The following is a 27,321-nucleotide window of genomic DNA, read 5'->3' on the forward strand; positions in this document are numbered from 1 at the left end:
TGCAAACTAGTCCTAGGTTTTTCACCTGATTGGAATGAATCAAATGAATGAGATATCTTTGGCAAACTCAGAACACTTATGCAAGAGCTTAATCTGAGGTCACAGGACAAAAATCGTGGAGATTGGCTACTTGGTGGCACTATAAGAGGGAAAAAACATAAAAATGGCTATACCTATGCAACCATTTGTCCTATCAACATGAAAACCGCTGTGCACAGCCTTGTGTCACTAGTGTCTATAAGGACATTTGTGCATCTCAAAAAAACATAGCCACCATTTGTTAATGTAGTTTGAGCACCTATTAGACATAGTTAAAGGAGGCCGATCGAAGCCGAACTTGGTGGGCCTGTTTGACTCATGGCCCCAATAGTCTGTGTGAAATTTGAAAGAAATCAGCCACTGGGGGTGATATTGCATTTTTCAAGGGTGTATGCATTGCACTTTTTTTTTTTTTCTTTTTTTTTTCGCACATACACGCGATATTCGTATCAAATGACAGAACTCCTCATTCTGGACAACTTTGCCTTTAGAGCCACTACTGTCAATCGAATCGTTTGTTAAATGATTGAGAAGGCCTTCTTTTGCGAACTAGTCCTAGGTTTTTCACTCAATCTGGAAAAAAACAATTAAAAAATATAGGTGATTCTACACAAAATTGCAAAGTTTTAAGGAGACCACAGCTGGTGCTATAACAGTCATAAACATAATATTTTAATGGTAAATGACCTGTATTTGCAAAAAAAAATGCTACATAATGTCAAATTTTCTTAAATGCCTTAAAGAGCTTGAACCCTGGTAATCGCTGCTTGCAGCTATATTAATATATGGAATACATATGAAATTGGCCTTAAAATAACAAAACCAGTCATAAGGGTCATTTTTTTTTAAAACTGAGATTTTTATATGATTAAAGCCTGATTAAACATTATACTGATTAAAGCCTGAATTAATAAGCTTTCCACTGCTGTATGATTTGTTAGGACAATATTTGGCCGATTTTTGACACAAAAGATGGTTTCTATATACAAAAATATGTCATTTCCATCACAGACTGTTAGAAAACAGAATATTGTTTAAGATTGTAGTGGAAATTTTCATGACTTCATAATAATTGTTGTGCGTTATTAGTAGAGAGATTAAATTATAGAGAGAGTGTGAAAAATGTTTTAATAGAGCTTAATAAAGCCCTCAAGGCCAAAGGTGAAAAATATTCATTCATTTATTCATTAACTCATTATAAATTAATGCGGGAAAAATACTAAATTATTAAAATATTTCACCTTTGTCACATTGCTCTTTCAAGGTAATGTGTTTGGACATGTAGAGTCAACGTTTGCTCATGAGAACGTTCCCATTGACCACACTGTATGGTGACCCTTTATGCAATGTCAGTGTTATTCTATGGCATAGCATAAGCTCATTCACGTGCACGGCAAACACTACCAAAATATTTTTTTTACACTGGGTCAAGGGGTTGCTGCTCAAAATGTTATGTAACGTGGATTAGACCGTTATCTGGCTAAGATCAGAAAACAGGCCTCTATTTATATACTCTGAGCCCCTAAAAAAGAATAGGCACTGTTTAACTTTCCAATGCCGGTGGATGTTCTCCCTGTCAGTTAGAGAGATGCGCACTGAGTCAGCAGTTTGACATTTGACCCAAGTGTTTTTTCAAGTACTCAAGTGAAGTGAAGAGTAAAAGCCAATAAATAGACAGATGCTAGTCATCAGCTTAAACCCAAATTGCTGTGCGGAAACATGCGTGTTTTCATTCTGAAAGGTGAAACAGCAGGAAGTAAAGGCATAATAATACTAACAAACTAATCTAACAGGTTTAAACTGACATAAAGCTGAGGAAATTCATCTTCATTTTTATTGGAATATTCACTTAAACGGATAGTTCACTCAAAAATGAAAATTTGATGTTTATCTGCTTACCCCCAGGGCATCCAAGATGTAGGTGACTTTATTTCTTCAGTAGAACACAAAGATTTTTAACTCAAACCGTTGCAGTCTGTCAGTCATAAAATGGCTGTCAATTGGACCCATGGCTTTGAGAGTCAAAAAAACATACACAGATAAAACCAAATTAAACCCCCATTTTTAAACCCCCTCATACATCAATGTATCGTCACAAGCCACAGGGTTTAATTTGGTTTTGTCTGTGTTTTTTTTCACTCTCAAAACCGTGGGTCCCATTGACTGCCATTATATGACTGACAGACTGCAACTGTTTGAGTGAAAAATCTTTGTTTGTGTTCTACTAAAGAAACAAAGTCACCTACATCTTGGATGCCCTGGGGGTAAGCAGATAAACATCAAATTTTCATTTTTGGGTGAACTATCCCTTTAAGCCACATTCAATTAAATCTGAAAATTTGCATAAAAATCGCTTACTAAGTGATTTAGAGACATTCTTTCATGAATGAGGCCCACTGAGTTTAAAATGAATGCATTTAGTAATTCATTGCAGATTCAGTGATTAAAATGGTAAACATTATTGAATAATATCATAAATTAATCATATCATAATGATTTGTGTTAGTTTTTGGTCTGAAACAAACATTTGTGTTTTTTTACTTTGATTCCCTTATAAACTCATATGGAACTATTACAGAAGGTTTAAATGCTCACTGATGCTCCAAAAGGAAACAGAATGCACTTTTTGACTTTTTGAATTTGAAATTCAGGGTAAAGGAAACTTATTTTGGCCATTAGGAAACAAGTAGCTTCTGTAGCTTCTGGAAGGCAGTATTAAATAAAATAAAAAATATGATATTTAGGCAAAATAAGAAAATGTACACATCTTCATTCTGTTCAAAAGTTTTCACCCCTGGCCTTTATTGCATTGTTTTTTCTTCTGAAGCATCAGTGAGCGTTTAAACCTTCTGTAATAGTTGCATATGAGTCCCTCAGTTGTCCTCAGTGTGAAGAGATGGATCTCAAAATCATACAGTCATTGTTGGAAAAGGGTTCAAACACACAAAAATACTGAAAAAACAAAGGATTAGGCATTAGGCAGTTTAACTGTCCAGGACAAACAATGGACTCATGAACAATTATCACTAAACATAAAAAACACAACTGTGGATCATTCAGCTAACAACACAGAATTAAGAATCAAGTTTATGTAAATGTTTGAAGGGGTAATTTTTATAAATTCAACTATTATTTTCTCTTGTGGACTATGTGTATATGATTCCCTCTTATAAACTTTCATCACTGTGCCAATAAATACTGCTGCCTGTTATTGTTTTTGTTTTTTACATTGAATTTAGACTCAAGAACTTTCATTTGCACCTACTTGGGTTGTTGTAATGTTCATTTCACCAGAGACATTCATCAAAGAATGAAAATTCTGCAGAAAAACCCAGGTCACTTACACGGAAACTCTCTGATGTTACCAGAAAAAAAATAGAAAGGAAGAAAATGATAATGTGAGAAATAATATTACAGGAACCTCATTTGCAGTGCATTAAAAGGAAGGATGTGCTATAAATAGAAAATATGTCCCTGTGTCCCTGCACCTTCTGACCTGAAATATAGCTTAGTGGAAATGTTAAAGATCTAGAGCAGGGCACGGATCATTTCCACTATGTGTTTTTTTTTTTTTTTTCCAAAGAGCTATATCCACAAACATATCCTTTTTTCTCACGTTTCAGTATCACACTCACAGTCATGCTATTGTTCTGAATATCAACATATGGTAGCTGTGATCTGCCAGCCATAAATATGATATAAATAACTAGATAACTGCATCTAACTGTTATATCATTTCTATGACTAAATTGGAAACACATAACACTTTGTTCTATAATCATCACTAATTGTTGTCCTGTGGCTTGACTGCAGTCTCAATACAATAACATGGTTAATATTTTTCCGGTCACTGGCTGTAAAAATGGATTTATGTGGAAGATCAGAGGTCACATCCTTGTCAAAAAAGTATCTCTAATTAGAAGCTCTTATAATGTAAATATGCTTCTCTGCAGGAGTCACAGCACTTCCTTTAGTTTAATGAGAGCTTGTGTATGTGCTGCTCAATAAACTAAGATGACAGAAGTCGAATGTCAATGTTTATACATTTCTTATACACTATTACTAAATTATGGGCTCTTGAAGATGGTGACAAGCACTATAGACATAAGATATAGTGCCACAAGGCAGCAGATGTAAAATCAAATTAAAATATTTTACAGTTATTTGGCAAAGAGATCAATTTGGGCATATACAGTTGAGGTCAAAAGTTTACACACACCTTGTAGAATCTGCATAATGTTCATTATTTTACTAAACTAAGATGGATTATACAAAATGCATGCTATTATTTTTTTTAGTAATGGCCTGAATAGGATATTTCACATAAAATATGTTTACATATAGTCCACAAAAGAAAATAATAGTTGAATTTATAAAAATGACCCTGTTTACACTTGTTTCTTAATACTGTGTTGTTACCTGAATGATCCACAGGTCCCACAAATTCTTTGTTTTTCAGTATGTTTGTGTATTTGAATCCTTTCCAACAATGACTGTATAGTTTTGAGAACCATCTTTTCACACTGAGGACAACTGAGGGACTCATATGCAGCTATTACAGAAGGTTCAAACACTCACTGATGCTCCAGTAGGAAACGTAATGCATTAAGAGCCAGGGGTGAAAACTTTTTTTAATTTGAAGATCAGGGTAAATTTAACTTATTTTGTCCTCTAGGAAACAAGTAAGTATATTTGTAGCTTCTGAAGAGTAGTACTAAATAAAAAATATATATATGATTTAAGCAAAATAAGAAAATGGTCACTTCTTCATTTTTTTCAAAAGTTTTCACCCCTGGCTCTTAATGCATTGTTTTTTTCTTCTGGAGCATCAGTGAGTGTTTGAACCTTCTGTAATAGTTGTATATGAGTCCCCTTGGCTGTCCTCAGTGTAAAAAAAAAAAAGCTGGATCTCAAAATCATTGTTGGAAAGGGTTAAAAAAAAGTTTTCTGAAGAACATTGGGCATTTTAACTGTCCAGAACAAACAATGGACTCATGAACAACTATCACTAAACATACAAAAAACACAGCTGTGGATTATTCAGGTAACAACACTGTATTAAGATTCAAGTGTATGTAAACTTTTGAACAGGGTAATTTTTATAAACTCAACTATGATTTTCTCTTGTGGACTATGTCTTTTCTGTGAAATATCTTATTCGGGTCAGTACTAAATAAAAATTAAGATGCATTTTGTATGATCCCTCTTATTTTGGTAAAATAATTAACATTTTGCAGATTCTGCAAGGTGTATGCAAACTATTCAGTAATGGTTATTCTGCATGTTACCGAGATGTATAAATGTGACACCAGTAGCTGAGCAGCACTGCAAAGTTGTCCACTGCATGAAATAAGACCCATGCCAATATTATGGCCTATGTTTGGTATGGTGATTCCAAAACCAAACTTGCAGGGAATAGCAGCAGCCCATGATGGAAGCTAATGAACACAGTGAGCATGAAATGTGAGTGCACGTGTGCCTTTGATGCACTTCTATCATTGCCCAAAGGACAAAGGACCCATAATTTTAGCCACCTCAGTGAGAGAAAGTATGACTGCCAAGGTGAAAAGACAATGGGAAAAAGGAAAAGGAAACAGAAGCTAGTTTAAATGGGAAATGATGGTGATTTTTTTTTTAAGTTTTCAACACTGTTTATCATCTCTACAAGTTTGTGCAGTAGGGGTAGTAGTTATAGCTAATACATACATCTCTATATATTACATGCATACATATATATTGCAAACCCTCTGTAAGCAGTTATTGTCATTTGGTATTGACAACCCCCTCTGTTCATGTTCAAACAAATACATGAGGTACCATGTATCTTCCTATAAGCAACATTGCACCATTTCATTTTTATCTCAATAGGAGATGTATTAAGAATGCAGGACTTTAATACATTCACAGCTGAAACACTGCACACACCAAAGTCCAAAGTCAAAGTCATTATGGAAATTTTGTTGTAGTGATGGATGGTTTCAACTAGAATGGCACATAAGCAGAACATGTATTAGTCAATGCAAGTTATATAAATATTTGATATGCAAACTAAAGCAACCTTGAACAGAGTTGTATAATTACTACTGCAAATGGTGACAAGCAGTACTCTGAAAACAAGAGAAAATAACTCTCATATTTCATAACATAGAATAGCTATTCAGTTTGTAGTCCTAAAACCCAAAAGAGAATTTTGAGTCATGGGTTTTTAGAATGCTGGTTTATGATTTATAAATAAAATAACATCTGTGGTCATTATCTGAAGATATTTTTACATTTTACAAGAATACCCCAAGCAACTGTTAGTCGTTTCTGCTCTATTCATGATGTACTTAAATGCCCATAACTTTTTGGACAAAAGCACTTTCCTTTTGTTGACGTATTTTCTATTGAAACAAGAAGATGATACTGTGTTGTAATAAGTGCTGTCCAATTCAAGAACTAATGACTCTTATGAGCCGATTATTTTTAATAAATCAGCAAAAGACAGCACAACCATTCAGTCTGATTGCAAGACAAATGACTCTTATGTGTGCTGGTTCTCTAAAATATAGCACAGACAATGCTTTTTAATGAATAAAAAAAAACTGTGTGAACAGTGTAGTCTGATTCTTGAAACACTTTAAAGCTGGGCTATTCAATAGAAGGCCCACGGGCCCTTAACTGACAAAAACACACACAATTATGTCAAAATGTGCAGTTTTGGCGAGTGACCTTGTAAACACGGACTTGATGAGTTATAAAGTCCAAAATGATCATAAAGAGTTGGCGTATTCCCTATTGAAACCAGAAAATGAGGCCATGTTGTGATGCTGCTACATGTCTCCTTGTATTTCTGTTTATTGGACTGTTCTGGTTTGGTTTCTCCCATTGCCTCCCCCTGTTGTTCTGTTGAATTTGGTTTCTTCCTGATTATTGTCTACACCTGTCAGTCATTAGTCTCACTCTTTATAAGTCGTTTGTCCCTCAGTCTCTTTGTGTCTTCTTAATGTTAAAGTTATGTTTGGTTGCCCTGTTTGTAATTATTAAACACATTGTGAGATTTAATCTTGGCTCATCGAGTCTTCACTCTGGCTCATCACCAACCAGCAACCGTAACAGATGCATGCCACCCAATTCAAGAACAAATTATTCTTATGAGCTGATTCTTTATAATAAAGTGCAACCAATGCAGTCTGATTGCAGGACAGATGACTCTTATGTGTGCTGGTTCTTTTAAATAAAAAATTATCGTAAAGTCAGATTCTCAAAACACTTTAAAGCAGGGTCCTCAACTGACAAAAACTAACACAATTATGTCAAAATGCACGGTTTAAGCAAGTGACCTTGGAAACATGGATTTAAATGAGTTATAAAGTCCAAAATGATCATAAAGAGCTGACATATTTGCTGTTGAAACAAGAAGATGACTCATTGAAAAGAATCGGCTCATAGGAGTAATTTATTCGCGCATCGGACCGCACGCATTAAACTGTTTTGAGAATCAGACTACACTGTTCGTGCTAGATTTTTTATTTGAAAGAACCAGCACACATAAGAGTAATTTCTTCTGTAGTCAGACAGCATTGCTCGCGCTGTATTATTATTATTTTTATTTGGTTAAATAAAAAGAATCAGCTCAAAAGAGACATTTGTTTATGAATCGGACTGCACGTATCAATACACAACCTCATCTTCTTGCTTCAATAGAAGATACAATTACTCTTTACAATCATTTTGGACTTTATAACTCATTTGAGTCTGTTTACAAGGTCACTCACCAAAACTGCGCATTTTAACATAATTGACGTTTTAAATTGTTTTGAGAATCAGACTACACTGTTTGTGCTGTATTTTTTATTTGAAAGAACCAGCACACATAAGAGTCATTTGTCCTGCAATCAGACAGCATTGCTCACGCTGTATTTCTTTCTTTTTTTTTTTTTTTTTTTTTTACTTCATTAAAAAGAATCTGCTCGTGAGAGTCGTTTATTCGTGCATTGGACTGCACATATCACAACACTCCTCATCTTCTTGTTTCAATAGGAAATATGTCAGCTCTTTACGATCATTTTGGACTTTATAACTCATTTTGACATAATTGTGTGTTTTTGTCAGTTGAGGGCCTGTAGGCCGCCAATTGAATAACCCTGTTTTAAATTGTTTTGAGAATCGGACTACACTGTCCGCGCTGTATTTTTAATTTGAAAGAACCAGCACACATAAGAGTAATTTCTTCTGTAGTCAGACTGCATCGCTCGCACTGTATTATTATTATTTTTATTTGGTAAATTAAAAAGAACCGGCTCAAAAGAGACATTTGTTTATGAATCGGACTGCACGCATCAATACACAACCTCATCCTCAAGGTGTTCTTGCTTCAGTAGAAAATACAAGTACTCTTTACAATCATTTTGTATTTTTTAACTCATTTGAGTCTGTGTTTACGAGCTCACTTGCCAAAATGCGCATTTTTACCTAATTGTGTGTTTTTGTCAGTTAAGGGCCGTGTGCTGCCAATTGAATAGCCCTGTTTTAAATTGTTTTGAGAACTGGACTGTTTGCTCTGTATTTTTAATTTGAAAGAGCCAGCACACATAAGAGTCATTTCTTCTGCAATCAGACTGCATCACTTATGCTGTATTATTATTATTTGGTTCATTAAAAAGAATCAGCTCAAAAAAGACATTTGTTTATGAATCGGACCGCACGCATCAATACACAACCTCATCTTCTTACTTCAATAGAAAATACATTGACTCTTTACAATCATTTTGGACTTTATAACTCATTTAAAGGAACACTCCACTTTTTTTGGAAATAGGCTCATTCTCCAACTCCCCCCGAGTTAATAAGTTGATTTTTACCGTTTTGAAATCCATCCAGCCATTCTCCTGTTCTGGCGATATCACTTTTAGCATAGCTTAGCATAGATCAGGGGTTTTCAAACCTGTCCTGGAGCCTCCCCTGCCCTGCACATTTTGTATGTCTCCCTTATTAGGCACACCCAATTCAGGTCTTGCAGTCTCTACTAATGAGCTGATGATTTGAATCAGGTGTATTAGATGAGAGAGACAAGCAAAATGTGCAGGGCAGGGGAGGCTCCAGGACAGGTTTGAAAACCCCTGGCATAGATCATTGAATCCTATTAGACCAATAGCATCGCATTCAAAAATGACCAACGAGTTTCGATATTTGTCCTATTTAAAACTTGACTTTTCTGTAGTTATGTCGTGTACTAAGACCGGTGGAAATGCAAAGCTGCGAGTTTCTAGGCTGATAAGATTAGGAACTACACTTCCATTCCGGCGTAATAGTCAAGGAAGTTTGCTGCCATAATATGGCCGAAGCAGGCGGAGTATTATCAGAAATGAGTTCCCAAGTAGTTTAGCATTTGCACATGTGCTGTGTGGTATTACTGCTCCTGCTTCGGCCATATTACGGCAGCAAACTTCCTTGACTATTACGCCGGAATGGGAGTGTAGTTCCTAATCTTATCAGCCTAGAAAATTGAAGCTTTGCATTTCCACCGGTCTTAGTACACGACATAACTACAGAAAAGTCAAGTTTTAAATAGGACAAATATCGAAAATCGTTGGTCATTTTTGAATGTGATGCTATTGGTCTAATAGGATTCAATGATCTATGCTAAGCTATGCTAAAAGTGATATCGCCAGAACAGGAGAACGGCTGAATGGATTTCAAAACGGTAAAACTCAACTTATTAACTCGGGGGGAGTTGGAGAATGAGCCTATTTCCAAAAAAAGTGGAGTGTTCCTTTAAGTCCATGTTTACAAGGTCACTTGCCCAAACCTTGAATTTTGACATAATTGTGTGTTTTTGTCAGTTAAGGGCCTGCGGGGCACCAATTGAATCATTCTGCTTTAAAGTTTTTTGACAATCTCAACACTTTAAAGAATCAGTCACACCAATTTCTGAAATAATCAGACTACCCTGTTGAAAAAAACAGCATATGCTGGTTAGGTATGTTTTGGTGCTGGGATGCTGGGTTTAGCTGGTTTATGCAGGTCCTTAGCTGGTTTATGCTGTTCCTTTGCTGGTTTATACTGGTCCTTAGCTGGTCATGTTGCTGGACAAGGACCAGCATAAACCAGCAAGGGACTTGGCTTACTTAACCACAGGTTACAAGTTTAGCTTCGTCATTTCTGTCTCAAAACGAACTAACTGTTGCTGTGTCATGTTAGCCAAAAACATTAGACTGATTTTTAATTACAGACTTTATGCTTTGTTGAAATCTGAATGTATCTTATAACTTTGCAACAAGCTGCTGAGGGTTTTTTTTTTTTTTTTTTTTTTTTTCCAAGTAGGCTATTTACTCTTCAAAAGTACATGAATCGTCCAGAACATTCGGATCCAGAATAGTTAAATTCCTCGCGTTAAATTTCCCTATTGCTGACTGACATGCAATGTGACCTGAGGTAAAGAAGTGACGCGCATGATATCTTGAAACCTCCCAACAGTTTGTGAACAGACTGAGAGCGCGGGCGCTTGTGAGCGTGGAGACGGACAGTGAGCGCGCTCATGATGAGAACAGCCCGTCCAATTATCCTTGTGCCCCCTTTGGACACTCCCTTCTCACTTCAGTGCTTACTCAACCACGAAATCCAGCGCTGGATTCCAAGATACTGCTCGCATGGAGATTTAAAACTGGACAGAGGCATGATCGTCCAGAAGAGAAAACGGAGGGATGCGAGTGCGTTTGGTGCCATGATTTACATCCAGGTTTTGCTTGTGTGCTCCTGAGAAGAACGGAAAGACAAGAAGTCAAGTGGTCGAGCACTCAAGACAGCTGATGAGGAGCAGCAAGAAGAAAAGATCTGACAAAGTAGTAAGTGCGCAATGTTTGTTTGGATAATTGAATTGTTTATCATGTGTTGCATAGTAAATTTGGCATGGTAGTTAACCCATTCAGGCCTGAATTATGTTATGAATATGCCTTAACCAAACAAAATAATTAGGCTATTTTTTAATAGTTGTATCTCTGTTCTATCTCAGAACATCTTTGTAGATTCGATTGTAAAACCAAGGTGTTTTCCTTGAATAAATAAAAATTCAGTATCACTGAAAGCAGATAAAGGGAAAACAGAACTGTAAAATCATTGCAATACACTTGCTACAATGGTGATGCCTATTGGATTGCATTCTCCAGGGTTTGAACCTATAACCTTTCAGTGACCATCTTAGATTATGCATCACAGCGCCACACCACCCACACAACTTTGACAGGTTTCCAAATTTGTAGGAGGAATATTGCTAGAATCTATCAGTTGTGCACTGGTGCATATTAAAAAACAATAAATAAACTCTTTAATGCAATATAATTGCTTGTCTTAGTAATATAACTTTTCTGATTCAATGTGAAACTTATTGCAAAGAATCAAAAACATTTAAACACCAAAAAAAATTCGAATGGATTTGCACGGGTTAAAGTTTCTGATATCCTGTGGAAAAGAATGAAAAAGTGGGCATACGTTGCTGGAGCCCTCTGGGGTTTCAGTAACTAACAGATCATTAATAAGCGTTGAAGTCTGAATTATGCACAGAGGGAAAATCTGCAGCTCTAAATTAGTGCTAAAACTTGTGTTGCCTTGCGTAACATACTTCCACACGCTGCATACTGGATACTAGCGAGGAGAACATTACGTTCGCTATCACTGGTTTGCTAGAGAGGCTTTTCACACTTGGCTGGAACACTGCAGAAGTCAGTAGAGAAAGAGACAAATTGAAATCCTCAGATGTAAGGCCAGTTTCACTCCTGTGATGAGAAGAAAAGTTGCCTAAAGTAAACCTTAAATGCTTGTAATTAGAAATAATCAGTCAAATGTTTGAACAGTGTACAAAAATGATTAAGATTCAACTCTATGTCCATAATCGAAATCACACTCATCACTGTTTTCAAATCCAGCAGCTGTTTGTGCTTTTCATAGCTGCTATTATTTATTAATGGCTCCATGTAAAAAACATGAGTGTGTTTTCGTTTACAAAGGCGCATGGAAAAATAATATAATAAATATCTATAAACAAAACGGAACGCTTTAGATTGAAATACACGGTTGAAGTATCACTAAAGCTTCATCAGCAGTTATTTCTTTACAATTACAGCTCTTTTATAACCTGTCTGTTTCTCTCTCTGTCTTCTCGCTCTGTCTTGCCCTCTCTCTCTCTCTCCCTTTGTTCGCCCCAGTGGCTGCACCTGATCTTTTAGATCCTAAATCAGCCACACACAACACCAAACCACGGCTGTCGTTTTCCTCTAAGCCCATTGTATATAACTCGGGGGATGAATGTGATACCATAACCACCGTAATGAAGTGGAAAACAGTCGTAGCGATCTTCCTCCTGGTGGTTCTGTACCTGATCATCGGAGCCACGGTGTTCAAAGCCCTGGAACAGCCTCAGGAGAGCTCGCAGAAGTACCTCATCGTGCAAGAGAAAATTAACTTCCTTTTCAGGCATTCCTGTGTCAACGTCTCTGAACTGGAGGACCTGGTCAAGGTACAAAATCCAATTTTTTACCTGTGTGCTTGAAATTAGAATTCAAAGTATCTGTTTGTATGGGTAAAAATGGCCTTCAGGATATTGATTCAAAGCATATAGTGGTTTTGTCTGCAGGATGTTGGGCGAATAGACTAATCTTTGCCAAAATCAATAATGACAGCTCGGAAGTTGGCAGAAAGGGTCTGTAATCTGATTAATTGGAGCCAGAAAACACTAATTGGACATAAATTGTTCTGTGCCTGTTGTTCTGTTTCTGTTGCAGTCTTATTTCTTAAAAATTAAAAGATTGTCATGTTTGTTTTGACTGTATTTTTGTAATATTCATAGGCTTATAACCAGGGGTGTGCACATACTGGAAGTTTTTTGTTTGGTTCTCATGAAAGCACCTGAAGATTTGGTTTTACACTGCATATAGTCTGATCAATTAAATGTAACTATAAAAAATGTATTATTTAATAGTAGTAATAATAGCATTATTGTTGTTTTATTTAGATCATTTTTCAAATAAAATAAAATAATAAATAAATTGTGATAACATTATTATATTTAAAAATAAATGAATAAAAGACCATTAAATAAAAATGCTTTTTTTAGTACACTTAAAAATAAAATGCTTTGCTTTTTTTTAACAAATTTTCAACATTTTCTATGGAAGCCCATTTCCGCCAATAAATAAAAATAAAAAAAGGTTATTGTGATTTTTCATCTCACAATTCAGAATTTTTTCTCTGAATTACGTGATACACATTTGCAATTCTGACTTTTTTGTTTGTTTGTTTGTTTTCAGTTGCAAGTTATAAAGTCAGATTTGTGAGAAAAACTGTAAACTCACAATTCTGACTTTTTTCTCACCTTTTTCTCTTTTTCATGCAATTCTGACATTGTGATATAATTGTGATATAAACGCACAGTTGTGAGTTAAAAAGTAAATTGAGAGATAGAAAAAAGTTTATCTTGCAATTTTTCTATTATTTTTCACACAATTCTGACATTTTTCTCAGAATTGGGAGATATAAACTCATAATTGTGATATAAAGTCAGAATTGGAAGATATAAATTTACAACTGCCACTTATAAAATCAGAGTTGTGAGATATAAACTTACAATTCTGACTTTTTCTCTCAAATACAGTTTTTATATCTTGTTTATATCTCGCCATTTTGACTTTTTTTCATGCAATTCTATTTTTCTCAGAATTCTGAGATATAAACTCACAATTGCGAGTGATAAAGTCAGAATTGAGAGATATAAATTTGTAATTTCAAGTGATAAAGTCAGAATTGCAAGACATAAACTCACAATTCTGACTTTTTTCTCAGAATTGGGAGATATAAACTCATAATTGTGTTATAAAGTCAGAATTGGAAGATATAAATTCACAACTGCGAATTATAAAATTATAAATTTTCTCGCAAATACAGTTTTTATATCTTGTAATTTCAACTTTTTTCTTGCAATTCTGACATTTTTCTCAGAATTATGAGATATTGTTTATATCTTGCAATACTGACTTTTTCATGCAATTCTGATATTTTTCTCAGAATTGCGAGATATAAACTCACAGTTGTGAATTATAAAGTCAGAATTGTGAGATATAAACTCAAATATATATTTGCAAATTTACGAGTTTATCTTGCAATTTTGACTTTTTTCCACCCAATTCTGACATTTTTCTCAGAATTGTGAGATATAAACTCACAATTGCGAGTGATAAAGTCAGAATTGTGAGATATAAACTCACAATTCTGACTTTTTTCTCAGAATTGCATGATACAAACTCGCAATTGCGAGTTATAAACTCATAATTATGTTATAAAGTCAGACTTACAATTCTTTTTCTCGCAAATACAGTTTTTATATCTTGTTTATATCTTGCAATTTTGACTTTTTTCACACAATTCTGACATTTTTCTCAGAATTGTGAGATATAAACTCGCAATTGTGAGTTATAAAGTCAGAATTGCACTTTTTATGGCACAGTTTATATCTCACAATTCTGACTTTTTTTACGCAATTATGACCTTTTCTCAAAAATGCTCATTTTTTTTGTAAAAAGTCAAATTTGTGAGTTTTGCCATTCTAACATAATTTTTGTTTTTATAACTTTAGAACTTGCAAATGCATCTCTAAAAAAGTTAGATTTGCAAGTTTGCATCATGACTTTTGAGAAAAAAGTCAGAATTTTAGCCATATTAGCCAGTTAGTCTATTAAAAATGGTGATTGTGCATTAACATCTGTCCACCAAGTCGGTGCTCAAATAAGTGGTCTGAACTTTTTACCCAGTGCATTTTTTATTTTGGTTGTACATGTGCACCTGCACACAACTTATGCGCACCCATGCATAACTATATACACTTTATCCGCTCTGCAAATTGAGGTTGCTGGCAGTCGGGTCTGTTATAATTTTCTTTTAAATCAGTTTTAGTGAGTTCACTTAACACTAGTTCACCTGTGGGGAAATGAAATCTGCCCTTGACATTACATCACTAATTAGCTCTTCTAAAGTCTGTGGTATTTACCGTTGTGTAAGAAATAGATTGAATATAAAGTGCCATCTTATAAGTGCAGAGTTTATTGTCTGCTGCAAGATGTACTAAATTGTTCTAGCAGCAATTTAAAGTCTTAGATGATTGTGTGTCATTAGCTCGGTTTATATCCACATTTGATTGTGAATCTTGACAAAAACAGGACAAAAGCTGAGTCAACTTTCTTGTTTTTGTGATATGTAAATCATTTTAATAATAAATAATAAATTAAAAATTACTTTGCAACTTAGACACAGCTATTTTGATGTTATATTTGCAGAATATTTCTTTATTTGATTTGCATACTTCTAGTGGACTTGTAGTGTGTTGTGATGTGATTAAGTAACATCTTACCTATTCCTGCAGTTCCCTGACAGCCCATAATTATACATTTTTCAACCCCAGGTGACAACTAGTACCTCTCCCCCTTGCCCTAACAATAAATTACATCTTAACACACTGCGTTCGCCTACTTCCCATCTTGATTATTGGTGTTGGGACGCTCACGTTCACACACCTCTGAACAAATGTTCATTCCTGCCAAGTTGCTTGGCTGCCAACAGCCCAAGTCCAGTGGTGATTGTGCCGACACTTGGAAGGTGTTCGCAAACAGGGAAACCTCCCCACGGAATAAATGGCCTCTCTTTGCCTCTCATTTTTGGCTGAGCTCTTGTGCAGCCAGCTGGGAGTAGGAGACATTAGGGAGCAGATGGGATACGCTGAGGGCTCTTACAGCATCCCTGCTATGCAGTATGTCGGCCAGGAGAACCTGCAAACTCATGCGCAGATGTTTTTGACAGTGTTTACATTTCTCACTAACTGCTTAGTGAAAATGTGCCAAATGCACAGATTTTTAGGCTGTGAGGATATGGCTGGAACATGGACTATGTCAGCATGGCCAACACCTGATATAGCTCCTGCATAATTCAAATAGATGTAGATACTTAAATGGCTTGAATGTTTTTTATGGTTACTAGGGGTGGGTGACAATACTAGTAGACACGATTAACCAGTAGAAATTTGGTGGTAGTGATTTTCGGCTATCGCAGTTACACGCTCACGAGATGTTGCTAAGCTAGTGGAAAGTTTTTTGTTTGCACACGACTTAGAAACAAGTGATATTAGGTAGTTAAAATGCAATCAGCAGCGAAAGAGCACCCATTTTGCTATATGCGCATGCTGTCAGAGAGGCACGGGAGTCATTTTTGCCGTGTTATAGGCCTAGAGTGGTTAAACACACATTTTGTACGAGTCAAAATGCCCATCTTTGCAAGTATCCTCATAAACAGTAATTTAAGTCTTGTAACAGTGTTGGATCCAGGAAACTCTTAAAGTGACAGCAGTCTAATATTCCTGCTGTCTGTCATTCATGTTAATCAAACAACAAAAGTGTGAAAATCTCTCAATGCTCTTGACTAAATCACTTTTGTAACTTTAATAAGAAGAAATATATATTTAATGTTTGTGATATTGACACTGGTGAAACAAATTTTAGTGCTTATTTAAACACCTTATTGCATGTTGATGTTGTATGTTAGTGGTACTTTGTTGACTGTTTTTAATGGATTACACATTTTAATTTTAATTATTTAGTAGCAACTTTATAGCTTCCCACCACACTTACATTTTTCCAATGCAGTGTGTTGTTCGGATATTTATTTAATGTTAGCACTGCTATTTTTGTTATCTGTACACTACGTTTTATAATTGCTACTTTATTTTTTACTTCTGCGATGCATCTTCTTATTATAACTTTATTTTCAATCTTTGAAGTGTCTTTTTTCTTGTTATCTGGACATTACATTTCATAAGTGCAAATGTATTTTTCATTTTTCCATTAATTGGACATTTTCTCATAATTGCAACTTTTTTAACTTTTGCAGTGCAGTTTTTCATTTATCTAGACATTACATTTCATAATTGTAACAAGTTTTGGAATTTTGCAATGTAACCTTACAAAAATGGTACAATGCATCTCACTATTGCAAAATCTTATTATTGCAACTTAATTTTTCTAAATTCTTCAATGTTCCATAATTCTATAAACTTTATTTTTAATCCTTGCAGTGCAGTTTTTAAATTTGTTTTAAATATGTTTTACTGTTGCAACTTTATTTTTCATTTTCCATTATTTGGTGATAATGCAGATGAATATCATAATTGCAAATGTATTTTTCAGTTTTGTTATGTAAATTCTTTCTATTGATGTATGGTTTGTTAGGATAGGACAATATTTGGCCGAGATACATCTATTTGAAAATCTGGAATCTGAGGGTGGAAAAAAATCCAAATACTGAGAAAATCACCTTTAAAGTTCTCAAAATTAAGTTCTTACAAATGCATATTACTAATCAAAAATTACATTTTGATATATTTATAGTAGGAATTTTACAAAAAATCTTCATGGAACATGATCTTTACTTAATTTCCTAATGATTTTTGGCATAAAAGAAAAATCTATAATTTTGACCCATACTATGTATTTTTGGCTATTGCTACAAATATACCCCAGTGACTTAAGACTGGTTTCTGGGTCAAAATTATTGATTTTTCTTTTATGTCAAAAATCATTAGGAAATTAAGTAAAGATCATGTTCCATGAAGATTTTTTGTAAAATTCCTTCTGTAAACCTATCAAAATGTAATTTTTGATTAGTAATATGCATTGCTAAGAACTTAATTTGGACAACTTAAGAGGTGATTTTCTCAGTGTTTAGATTTTTTTGCACCCTTAAATTTCAGATTTTCAAATAGATGTATCTCGGCCAAATATTGTCCTTTCCTAACAAACCATACACCAATAGAAAGCTTATTTATTGAGCTTTCATATGATGTATATATCTCAGTTTTGTAAAATTTAACCTTATGACTGGTTTTGTGGTCCAGGGTCACATATATCTTGTAATTGCATCTTTTTCCAATTATGCAGTAATTAGTGCCTCATGTACATTCTGTACAACCCCAAGTAATTTGTAATAGTTACGAGAGAGAAATAGTAAGTAAGCTATGAGTTAAGGACCATGGACAGCTCTGCTTTTTTCCCTTAGTTTAGTTTCTAAAATATGCAAACAACTCCAATGAGGACAAGAAATGAGAACAGAACAACTACAGCAAAGCTTTGACCTTCCACTTACTTTTTGAATAATTTGAGTGTTTAATGTTTTAACATACCTAGTGGTAAAATGATTATTTATTTATTTTTACTTTAATGAGTCAAACATTCTGTAAGTTTGGAATCAGTCCCAGCTAGTACTAAGTCATTTTAGGTCCTCAGGGATCATAATTAACGGAGAAGGATGAATATCGATCTTGATTATGCCAAAAAATGCACTGCAGTCTGAAACACAAGAAATTCAGGAAGTATAATATTATCACTGCTGCACAAACACAGGCACACACATTCGATAAGGCAGCCATTTACTATAACGGATATGCCAGTGAATGAAATTACAGATCAAATTCTGTCTTAACTCCCTGCTCATTCAGTAACATGTGACGTAAACTCCAGAGACGCTGTGAAACACTGATAAAGAACAGATCCGTGTCTTTATTTGAGGCTCTGAATGTAGGCAGGTGGAGCCAGTCAAACGATTCATTCTGAGACACACAGTCTGCTTTAGACATGTTACACACAATCACAGCTTGGCTTGTACTGGAGACAGCATTGTTGAATATGATTCAGCAAAATATAGCCGTCCGTTTCATGAAATACTTTACCTGCTGAGCATTTGTCAACATTTGCTTACATTTATGTCATTCTGATACTGTAATGTTTTCTTTCTTTTGTGAAACATGATTGGAAGTACTAGGCAGAATGTCTCTTTGGGCTTCAGAAAGAAAGAAAATATGTCAGTATGACATGGTAAGAGATTAAATAATGATTTATTATTAATGGGTGATCTATTCCTAAAAGGTCTTTTCTAAAAGTGTATATGTGCCTCAGGTGTCCCCAGAAGTTTTAGCTCAAAATATCCCGCAGATAATTTATTATATCATTGTGAAAATGCCTATTTTGAGTGGAAGCAAAAACGGTTTTTGTGCATTTCACTTTAAATGCAAATGAGTTGCTGCTCCCCGCCCCCTTTTCCAGAATAGAGCTGTGTCTTTACAGCTCTTACCTCAGATACTCAGATAAAAACATCTGTCACATGGCATGTGAGTACTAAACTAAGTCCTCTTTCATGTCTTATTGCGCTTAAACTGTCAGATACACACAAGTTTATGTTAAAAACACACAGGAGTTACAAAAACAGTTGGTTATGTCTGTGAAGATAAACCGTTGGGAAAGAAATCACATGTTTATATTAGATCTGTGTGGCAGCAGTGTAATATACAGTAAATAAATCAATAAATCCACTGCTCTCTTGTCATCTCCGAGGCTGGGACTCTAAATAGTCTTCTGTGCTCATCTGTGCAGCCAACGACAGAACAGTTAGTGTGCTTTGCTCAAACCTTTGTACTTGTGCATCTTTGTAACTTGCAAAAACAAAATGATGGGTCCCCTTTAATTTAGCTCATTTTTAGTTTGAGACTGTAGTGGTTTGAAACATTTTTAGAGATTATTCCTGACCTGTTTATCATATCCACAGCAAGTGGTGATTGCTATCCGGGCCGGGGTCAATCCCTCAGGTCACCCCTCCAATGAGAGCAGCATGTGGGACCTCAGCAGCTCCTTCTTCTTTGCAGGGACTGTCATCACCACTATAGGTGAGTAACAGCTGGACTCATTATGAATTCTCTAAACAATTCTGTAATTGATTTGTGACATCTTGAACTTCATTTTCACTTCATTAAGGTGACAAAAGCAACTTGCTCGGTGAAACAAGTTTAACTTAGGGGGCCTTGAAAATCAAATGAATAGACCACAAGCTGCTTAATTAAAAATATTTTCGATTATAGTTGCTGCAATTAATTAATTGTGGAATGTGTAAATTACAGCATTCCATTTAGGTGTGCGCCTGTAAGTCAGTCAGCTTGTTTGTGAAATATTCTTCGAATTTAAATTAAAGGAGAAGGTCACTTCCAGAACAGAAAAATGTACAGATCATTTACTCACCCCCTTGGCATCCAAGATGTTCATGTCTTTCTTTTTTGTCAGTGGTAAAGAAATGATGTTTTTTGAGGAAAACATTTCAGAATGTATTTCCATATAATGGATTTCTATGGTGCCATAATGCAGTTTAAATGCAGCTTCAAATGGCTCTAAACGATCCCAGCCAAGGAAGAAGGGTCTTATCTAGCAAAAAAAAAAAAAAAAACTTTTTAACCTCAAATGCTTGTCTAGTCTAGCATGTACTCTGTTTATTCCAGTTCAAGACAGTTAGGGTATGCCAATAAACTCCCATCTTATTTTCTCTTTCAACTTCAAAATCGTCCTACATCGCTGCAGAAGTACCGTCCCAGTGTTTACAAAGTGAACGTGCAAAAAAGATCCATGCCCTTTACAAAAAAAGGTAAAACAGCGATGTGGGACGATTTTGAAGTTGGGGGAGAAAATGAGATGGGAGTTTTTTGACATACCCTAACTGTCTTGAACCAGAATACAGAGTTCACAGAAAGCTAGACAAGACGAGCATTTAAGGTTAAAAAGTATATAAATTGTCATTTTTTTTAGAAAATGACCGATTGTGACGAGATAAGACACTTCTTCCTCGGCTGGGAACGTTTAGAGCCCTTTGAAGCTGCATTTACACTGCATTTTGGAAGTTCAAACTTGGGGCACCATAGAAGTCCACTATATGGAGATAAATCCTGAAATGTTTTCCTAAAAATATGATTTCTGTATGACTAAAGAAAAAAAGACATGAACATCTTGGATGACAAGGGGGAGAGTAAATTATCTGTAGATTTTTGTTCTGGAAGTGAACTTCTCTTTTAACTGTTTTTATTTTTCTATTTGAATATGTTTTAATATTTTAAGATGTAATTATTAGTCCAGTGATGGCAAAGCTGAAATTAGTAGTCATTACTCCAGTCTTCAGTGTCTTCAGAAATTTCTGATAATTACCAGTGTTTTTTGATGAATAACAGTTCAAAAGGACAGCATTTAAAAATTAAAAAAAATCTTTTGGTTCTAAATGCATTTACTGTCATTCTGTATCAATTTAATGCATTCTGACTGAATAAGACAATTCATTTCTTTCTTTCAAAAAAAAAGCATACTGACCCCAAATGTTTAAACAATAATGTACATAAAGAATATGACATGCAATTGCCCTGCATAATAAGCATCTTTAAGTGATCATGTGTTCATCCAAAAATGAAAATTCTGTCATCATTTATTCACCCTTATGTCTTTCAAAACCCACATGACTTTATTTCTTCAGCAAAACACGGATGAATAATAATAATAATTTTGGGTGAACTTCCTTTACAACTAAAATAAGACCCTGCATTGAGAGCATTGCAACTGACACATTTAAGGCCTAGAAAGGTAGTAAGGCCATTGATAAAATTGTCCATGTAAAGGCAGTGGTTCAACTGTAATGTTCTAGTAGCTTCATATCATTAAGATTGGACCACTGATGTCACATGGACTATTTTAACAATGTCCTTACTACCTTTCTAAGCCTTTCTGGGTCAGTTGTGTTGCTGTCTATGCAGGGTCAGAAAGCTCTCGGATTTCATCAAAAACATTTGTATTCTGAAGTTGAACGATGGTTTGGAAAGACATGAGGGTGAATTATTAAACTATCCCTTAAATATCAAGCGTAATAATGAACAGTGAAATAATGTTTGTCATAATAGTGAAGCCCTGGCTTATTTATGGTCATATATTATGGACACTCAACATATTATGGATTCATTTCTCAGTCAATAATCAGCAGCAGTGTTTTTCATTCTGACTTCATCACTAAGGATGTGTAGGAAATTGTGTTAACGTTATTTAATAAGCTTGATTAATGAACCTTAACTAATCCTCTGGACTGCTTTGACCGTTCTTGAATACATGTTTATGACACCTTTGAAACCTGCTGGAACGGAGCCAAGTAGCAGATTAGAGCAAGCCCCCCTTCATCAATCCCCCCAGTGTCCCTCTTAGGTTGTGAAGGATAAAGTGCAATTAATGAACCGAGCGGGTCCGATAGCTTGACCTTTTATACGCCGACGAGAGGCCAAGGTCTCGGAGCTGCCTCCCATCACATCAGTGATCAAATCTGGAGTTCTTATTCATCATGAATTTTGAAAAACAAAAGCTTTTCAACATTGATAATATAAAGAAATGATTCTTTCAAATTAACATATTAGAATGATTTCTAAAGGATCGTGTAACACTCAAGACTGGAGCTGTTTTCTTTTTTATTAATGTTGTTTGTATTATTTATTTTGCACAATGCAACATCATCCATCATCTTTTATTCGTGTTTGTGTCACCCGGGGAAGTCATTCACAGGCTTGGCCTTCAAAAGCTCAAACTGTTAATTTGTTCGTCAAATCCTTCTTTTTGTCACCTGCATAGACAAAATGGCATTTATTGTCATTTGAATGAAAACCTGTCACATCCCCCTGTCCACCTCCGTTAGCAAAGACATACTCACACAAGCACAGACACTTTGGAGTGTCCTTATGCGGTCATCTGTTGGTGAGGGCATCATCAGCACTTGAGTGGCGAGCATTTGCCAGTGATTTTGCCTCATAAGACACACTTGTGTGCTCATTGAGCTCATTCAGACACTGTTGTTACCTCAGGTTTGCGTCAGTCATCCAGTAAGTAGTGCTGCTACACTAATGAGGGTGGCGTGACATTTTTTGCTCCTTGTGTCAGTTGTTTTGTGCTCAAAGTCAGCACATAACGTTCATTTCTTATCAAATTGGATGGAGACATCTGCCAGTTTATCATTAAGAACGGATAATACTGTACCCTGCATTTTTAAAACATAATTTAAGGCATTTAGGTGTTATGATTCATGAATTTGTTCATGGTGCATTTTATACTGAAGTTGCTGGTTGGTTTAAGCCAAGGCTTCTTAGCTGCTTTATTTTTTAGTGGTAGTAGTACTTTAATTTTCAAGAACTTTATTTTTGTACTTAAATGTGCTTTTATTTATTACTTTTTGAATGATTAATATAGCCAGAGACATTTAAGTTAAAAAAAGTGCCGTAGACTGGCTGGGAACAAATGTGACCCTGGACCAAAAATAAGTATTAATTTTTTTAAATTAAGATTTATACATCATCTAAAAGTTGAATAAGTAACCTTTCATTGATGTATAGTTTGTTAGGACAATATTTGGCCGAGATACAACTATTTGAAAATCTTCAATCTGAAGGTGTAAAAAAATCTAAATACTGAGAAAATCGCTTTTAAAGTTGTCCAAATGAAGTTCTTAGCAATGCATATTTACTGTAGGAAATTTACTAAATATATTTATGGACTATGAATTTTACTTAGTATCCTGATGATTTCTGGCATTAAAAAGAAAAATCTTTAATTTTGATCCATACAATGTATTTTTGGCTATTGCTACAAATCTTTTCTCAAATATTTCTACAAATATTTTCTCCATCTCTGTCACCTGTGGAGTTTTGGTTCCTTGCCGCTGTCGCCTCTGGCTTGCTTAGTTGGGGACATTTTCCAGCGATATCGTATACTATTTGAACTGAACTGACGATGATATCACTGAATTCATTGATGAACTGCCTTTAACTGAAAATTGTTACAATAATGCGTTACTTACACACTATTGTGCTGTTTAAATACTGTGCAGTTGCTTTGACACAATCTGTATTGTAAAAGGCGCTATATAAATAAAGGTGACTTGACTTGACTTGACTACAAATATACCTGTGGTACTTAAGACTGTTTTTGTGCTCCAGTGTCACAAATATGACTTCACACCCTCAATTACGAAAAATATTTTAGGTAAATGTAAAAAAAAATGTTTAAGTATTATAATTACAGTTGTTAAGGCAGTTGTTTACAAGTTTGGGTTACTGAGGAAGAACTGTAGGATCTATTAAAGGCTGCACCTTTTTTCTATATTTTATATCCATCCTTTTACATAAGAAATACATTTATTGAAAATTAGGAAATATTTTTTTCTGTGGTACTAATATTCCTTGTAGGTCTTAACAAAGGGTTTTTTTGTTCTTGGGTTATTCAAATCAGTTGGGGTCAAAAGTTTAACACCTTGCAGAATCTGAAAAATGTTAATTATTTACCAAAAATAGGGATCATACAAAATGCATGCTATTTTTTTATTTAGCACTGAACTGAATAAGTTATTTCACATAAAAGATGTTTACATATAGTGCACACTGCACAAGAGAAAATAATAGTAGAATTTATAAAAATGACCCTGTTCAAAAGTTTACTTGATTCTTAATACTGTGTTGTCACCTGTATGATCCACAGCTGTGTTTTGTTTAGTGATAGTTGTTCATGAAACTCTTGATTGTCCTGAATAGTTAAACTGCCCGCTGTTCTTCAGAAAAATCCTTCAGGTCCCACAAATTATTTGGTTTTTCAGCATTTTTGTGTATTTGGACCTTTTTCAACAATGACTGTGTGATTTTGAGATCCATCTTTTCACACTGAGGACAACTGAGGGACTATTACAGAAGGTTCAAATGCTCAATGACACTGCAGAAGGAAACCCAATGCACTAAGAGCTGGGGGTGAAAACTTTTGAACAGAATTTAATCTAAATCTAGTCTAAATATCTTTTTTCTTTCATTTAGAACCTACTTGCATACATGTTTTGCATGCTGTTTCCTTCTGACACATCAGTGAGCGTTTGAACCATCTGTAATAGTCCCTCAGTTGTCCTCAGTGTGAAAAGATGGATCTCAAAATCATACAGTCATTGTTGAAAAGGGTTCAAATACACACAAATGCTGAAAAACCCAAGAATTTGAACCGGAAGGAGTTCATTTTTCTTTGAAGGTTAGGTTTTCATCATCGATTTATCTTCTAAGACACATGGGCATAAAATATTAGATATGACACAATCAGTGCTGGTTTATTCTTGGGAAACTTTTATCAGTTATTTCATTAAAATCAGTTGGAGGGCTGCAAAAAACTGGCAGGCCAGATTTGGCCCACCTGCTGTCTCTGCTGTTTACATATCCAGGGTCTCTGACTTATTATCAATTCTTACACGTTGTTTGTTACTATTTAAGGTCAGGAAATTACATTTTATCAGAACAATGATGAGTTTGTTCATAGCATTGTTTGTAACAGGAGAAAATAGAAATACTGAAGCCATTAACACACGTTATAAATTTTTACTGCTGAGAAACTTTCATCCTTATAGTTAATCTGCCGGAACAAGTATGATATTTTTATCCGGCCATGAACGTATGTGGATAATTTTTCCAAGCGAGACTATGTTTAAAGACATTACAGTTATTCGTCTCCATTGTGCAGCGTGTAATTAAGGTTGTCTCACACAGAACCAATTTTTATGGCTCTTTCAAGGTTTTTTGATTTAATTAGATTTCAAAGAGGACAGATTGTATGAGGAGTGATTGAGCCCAGTTAATGAGCTTCAAGGAAAATGGAGACATAATTGGATGGAGGCTCTAGCGGAAATGCCCCCCACTGCTCAGCTTCACTCAGGGTGGTTCTGTTTAGTGGCTTAGCTTTTTGCTCTTGTAATTGCTTAAATTCCTGCTGCGATACATCGCTCTCTATGATTCTCCCATTTTAATATAATGAGAAAAACTTTCATGCAAAACCATGAAGCGTCAAGTCACCTTTATTTCTATAGCGCTTTATATAGATTATATCAAAGCAGCTTCAGTTATGGAAACTCAACTGTGGCGACAACAGGGTCATTATTTATCTCAAGTCAGTTCAGTGTTGGTTTAATGAAGAGGCTTACAATGAGGCAGTCACAATGGAAGTAAATAGAGACAATTTTTGAAGGATTGTAATGAAGGTTATAATTTTATAAAAACACTCCTGTTAAAACTTGTGTATTTTTAGAGTTGTAAATATGTTCCCATCTTTTTCATTGTGTTCCAGGGTTTGCAATAATACAAGTGCCGTTGCTTTTTAAGCTTAACCTGTACTGAACCCGGAAAATTCCTACCCAAAAATTCCTAGTGAACCCAAAGATGGAATCCCTACCATTAAACAGATTATTATAAAACTTTTTTATTCAGTTTAAATCAAGAAAAAAGGCAATTTCATGGGTGAACCTGATGGCAAGTATAATTTACGGAACCTCATTGTTAACCAGTCTGTACAGTGCGCTTATTCCTCCTGCTTTCATGAGGCTTGAATAGATTTTAAAATGCATTCATACAGCTGAAATTCATCCCAATTATGTGCTGTTCATCGCATTTATATTTCTGTAACTTTATCTGCTTCGCACTTGTGCTACAGCTAAATTTAGGTGTTGAATAGTCTTCACTGGGAGACTCTCCATGTAGGCAGGATAATGCAGCCCTAATGTTTCCTGACAGATAAGACGTTCCAGCATAAATTCCCTTAGAGCTGTCTGCACGCTAAATTAAATAAATGACTGTTTAAGTGCACAACATTTTTACTATTTGGCATAAAATTCGCTGAATTATTGGTTTGACTCAACTAAATATCTTACAAGCATTTGAAGTAATAAAATAATAATTCAGAAAGCACAGAATTGCCTATTTGTTTTGGCAGATTACACCCACACATTATGCCTGGGATCATCAGATTAACTTGTGTTTCTGCAGGCTTTGGAAACGTGTCTCCACACACAGAAGGAGGCAGGATCTTTTGCATTATCTACGCCCTGTTGGGGATCCCACTTTTTGGGTTCCTGTTGGCTGGAGTGGGCGATCAGCTGGGAACCATATTTGGCAAAGGAATCGCCAAAGTGGAAAAGATCTTTGTGGTGAGTGTTCATTCAATTGAGCTAAAATTAGCTCACAAGATTTTTAATCACTAATGTATATTATAATCTACAATTATAATCCTTATGCAACAAATGATCAATTTATATAAAATACAGAGAGGGAAAAATGCATTACAAAAAAAAAAGTTAAATTATTTGCATTTTAATAAGTGAAGTAAGTATTTGATTCCCTATCAATCTGCAAGGTTTCTGGCTCCCTGTCTTATACAGGTAATAAGCTTCTCTTAAAGGGAGTGCTCCTAATCTCAACTTTGTTACCTGTATAAAAGACGCCTGTCCACAGAAGCAATACTCAACCAGTCATATCAATCAGTTTCCGAAATCTCCACCATGGCAAAGACCAAAGAGATGTCCAAGGATGTCAGGGAAAAGATTGTAGACCTACACAATGCTGGAATGGGCTACAAGACCATC

At 35.1% G+C, this 27,321-nt stretch overlaps 2 protein-coding genes across 3 annotated transcripts in view; both read left to right on the forward strand.

The window, feature by feature from the left end:
• cgref1 (cell growth regulator with EF-hand domain 1) overlaps positions 1–27,321 on the forward strand; it is a 314,634-nt gene that overhangs the window by 256,656 nt on the left and 30,657 nt on the right. The window lies entirely within an intron of this gene.
• LOC141295682 (potassium channel subfamily K member 2-like) overlaps positions 10,720–27,321 on the forward strand; it is a 32,493-nt gene continuing 15,891 nt past the window's right edge. For both annotated transcript variants that reach the window (XM_073826940.1, XM_073826941.1), the window contains exons 1-4: positions 10,720–10,865; positions 12,222–12,532; positions 19,651–19,768; positions 26,726–26,886. In XM_073826940.1, the coding sequence (XP_073683041.1) occupies position 10,865; positions 12,222–12,532; positions 19,651–19,768; positions 26,726–26,886 (591 nt within the window). In that variant the 5' untranslated portion in view covers positions 10,720–10,864. The remainder of the gene's footprint in view (positions 10,866–12,221; positions 12,533–19,650; positions 19,769–26,725; positions 26,887–27,321) is intronic.

Source organism: Garra rufa, chromosome 21 (assembly GCF_049309525.1).
Source record: "Garra rufa chromosome 21, GarRuf1.0, whole genome shotgun sequence".
Classification (NCBI taxonomy): Eukaryota; Metazoa; Chordata; class Actinopteri; order Cypriniformes; family Cyprinidae; genus Garra; species Garra rufa.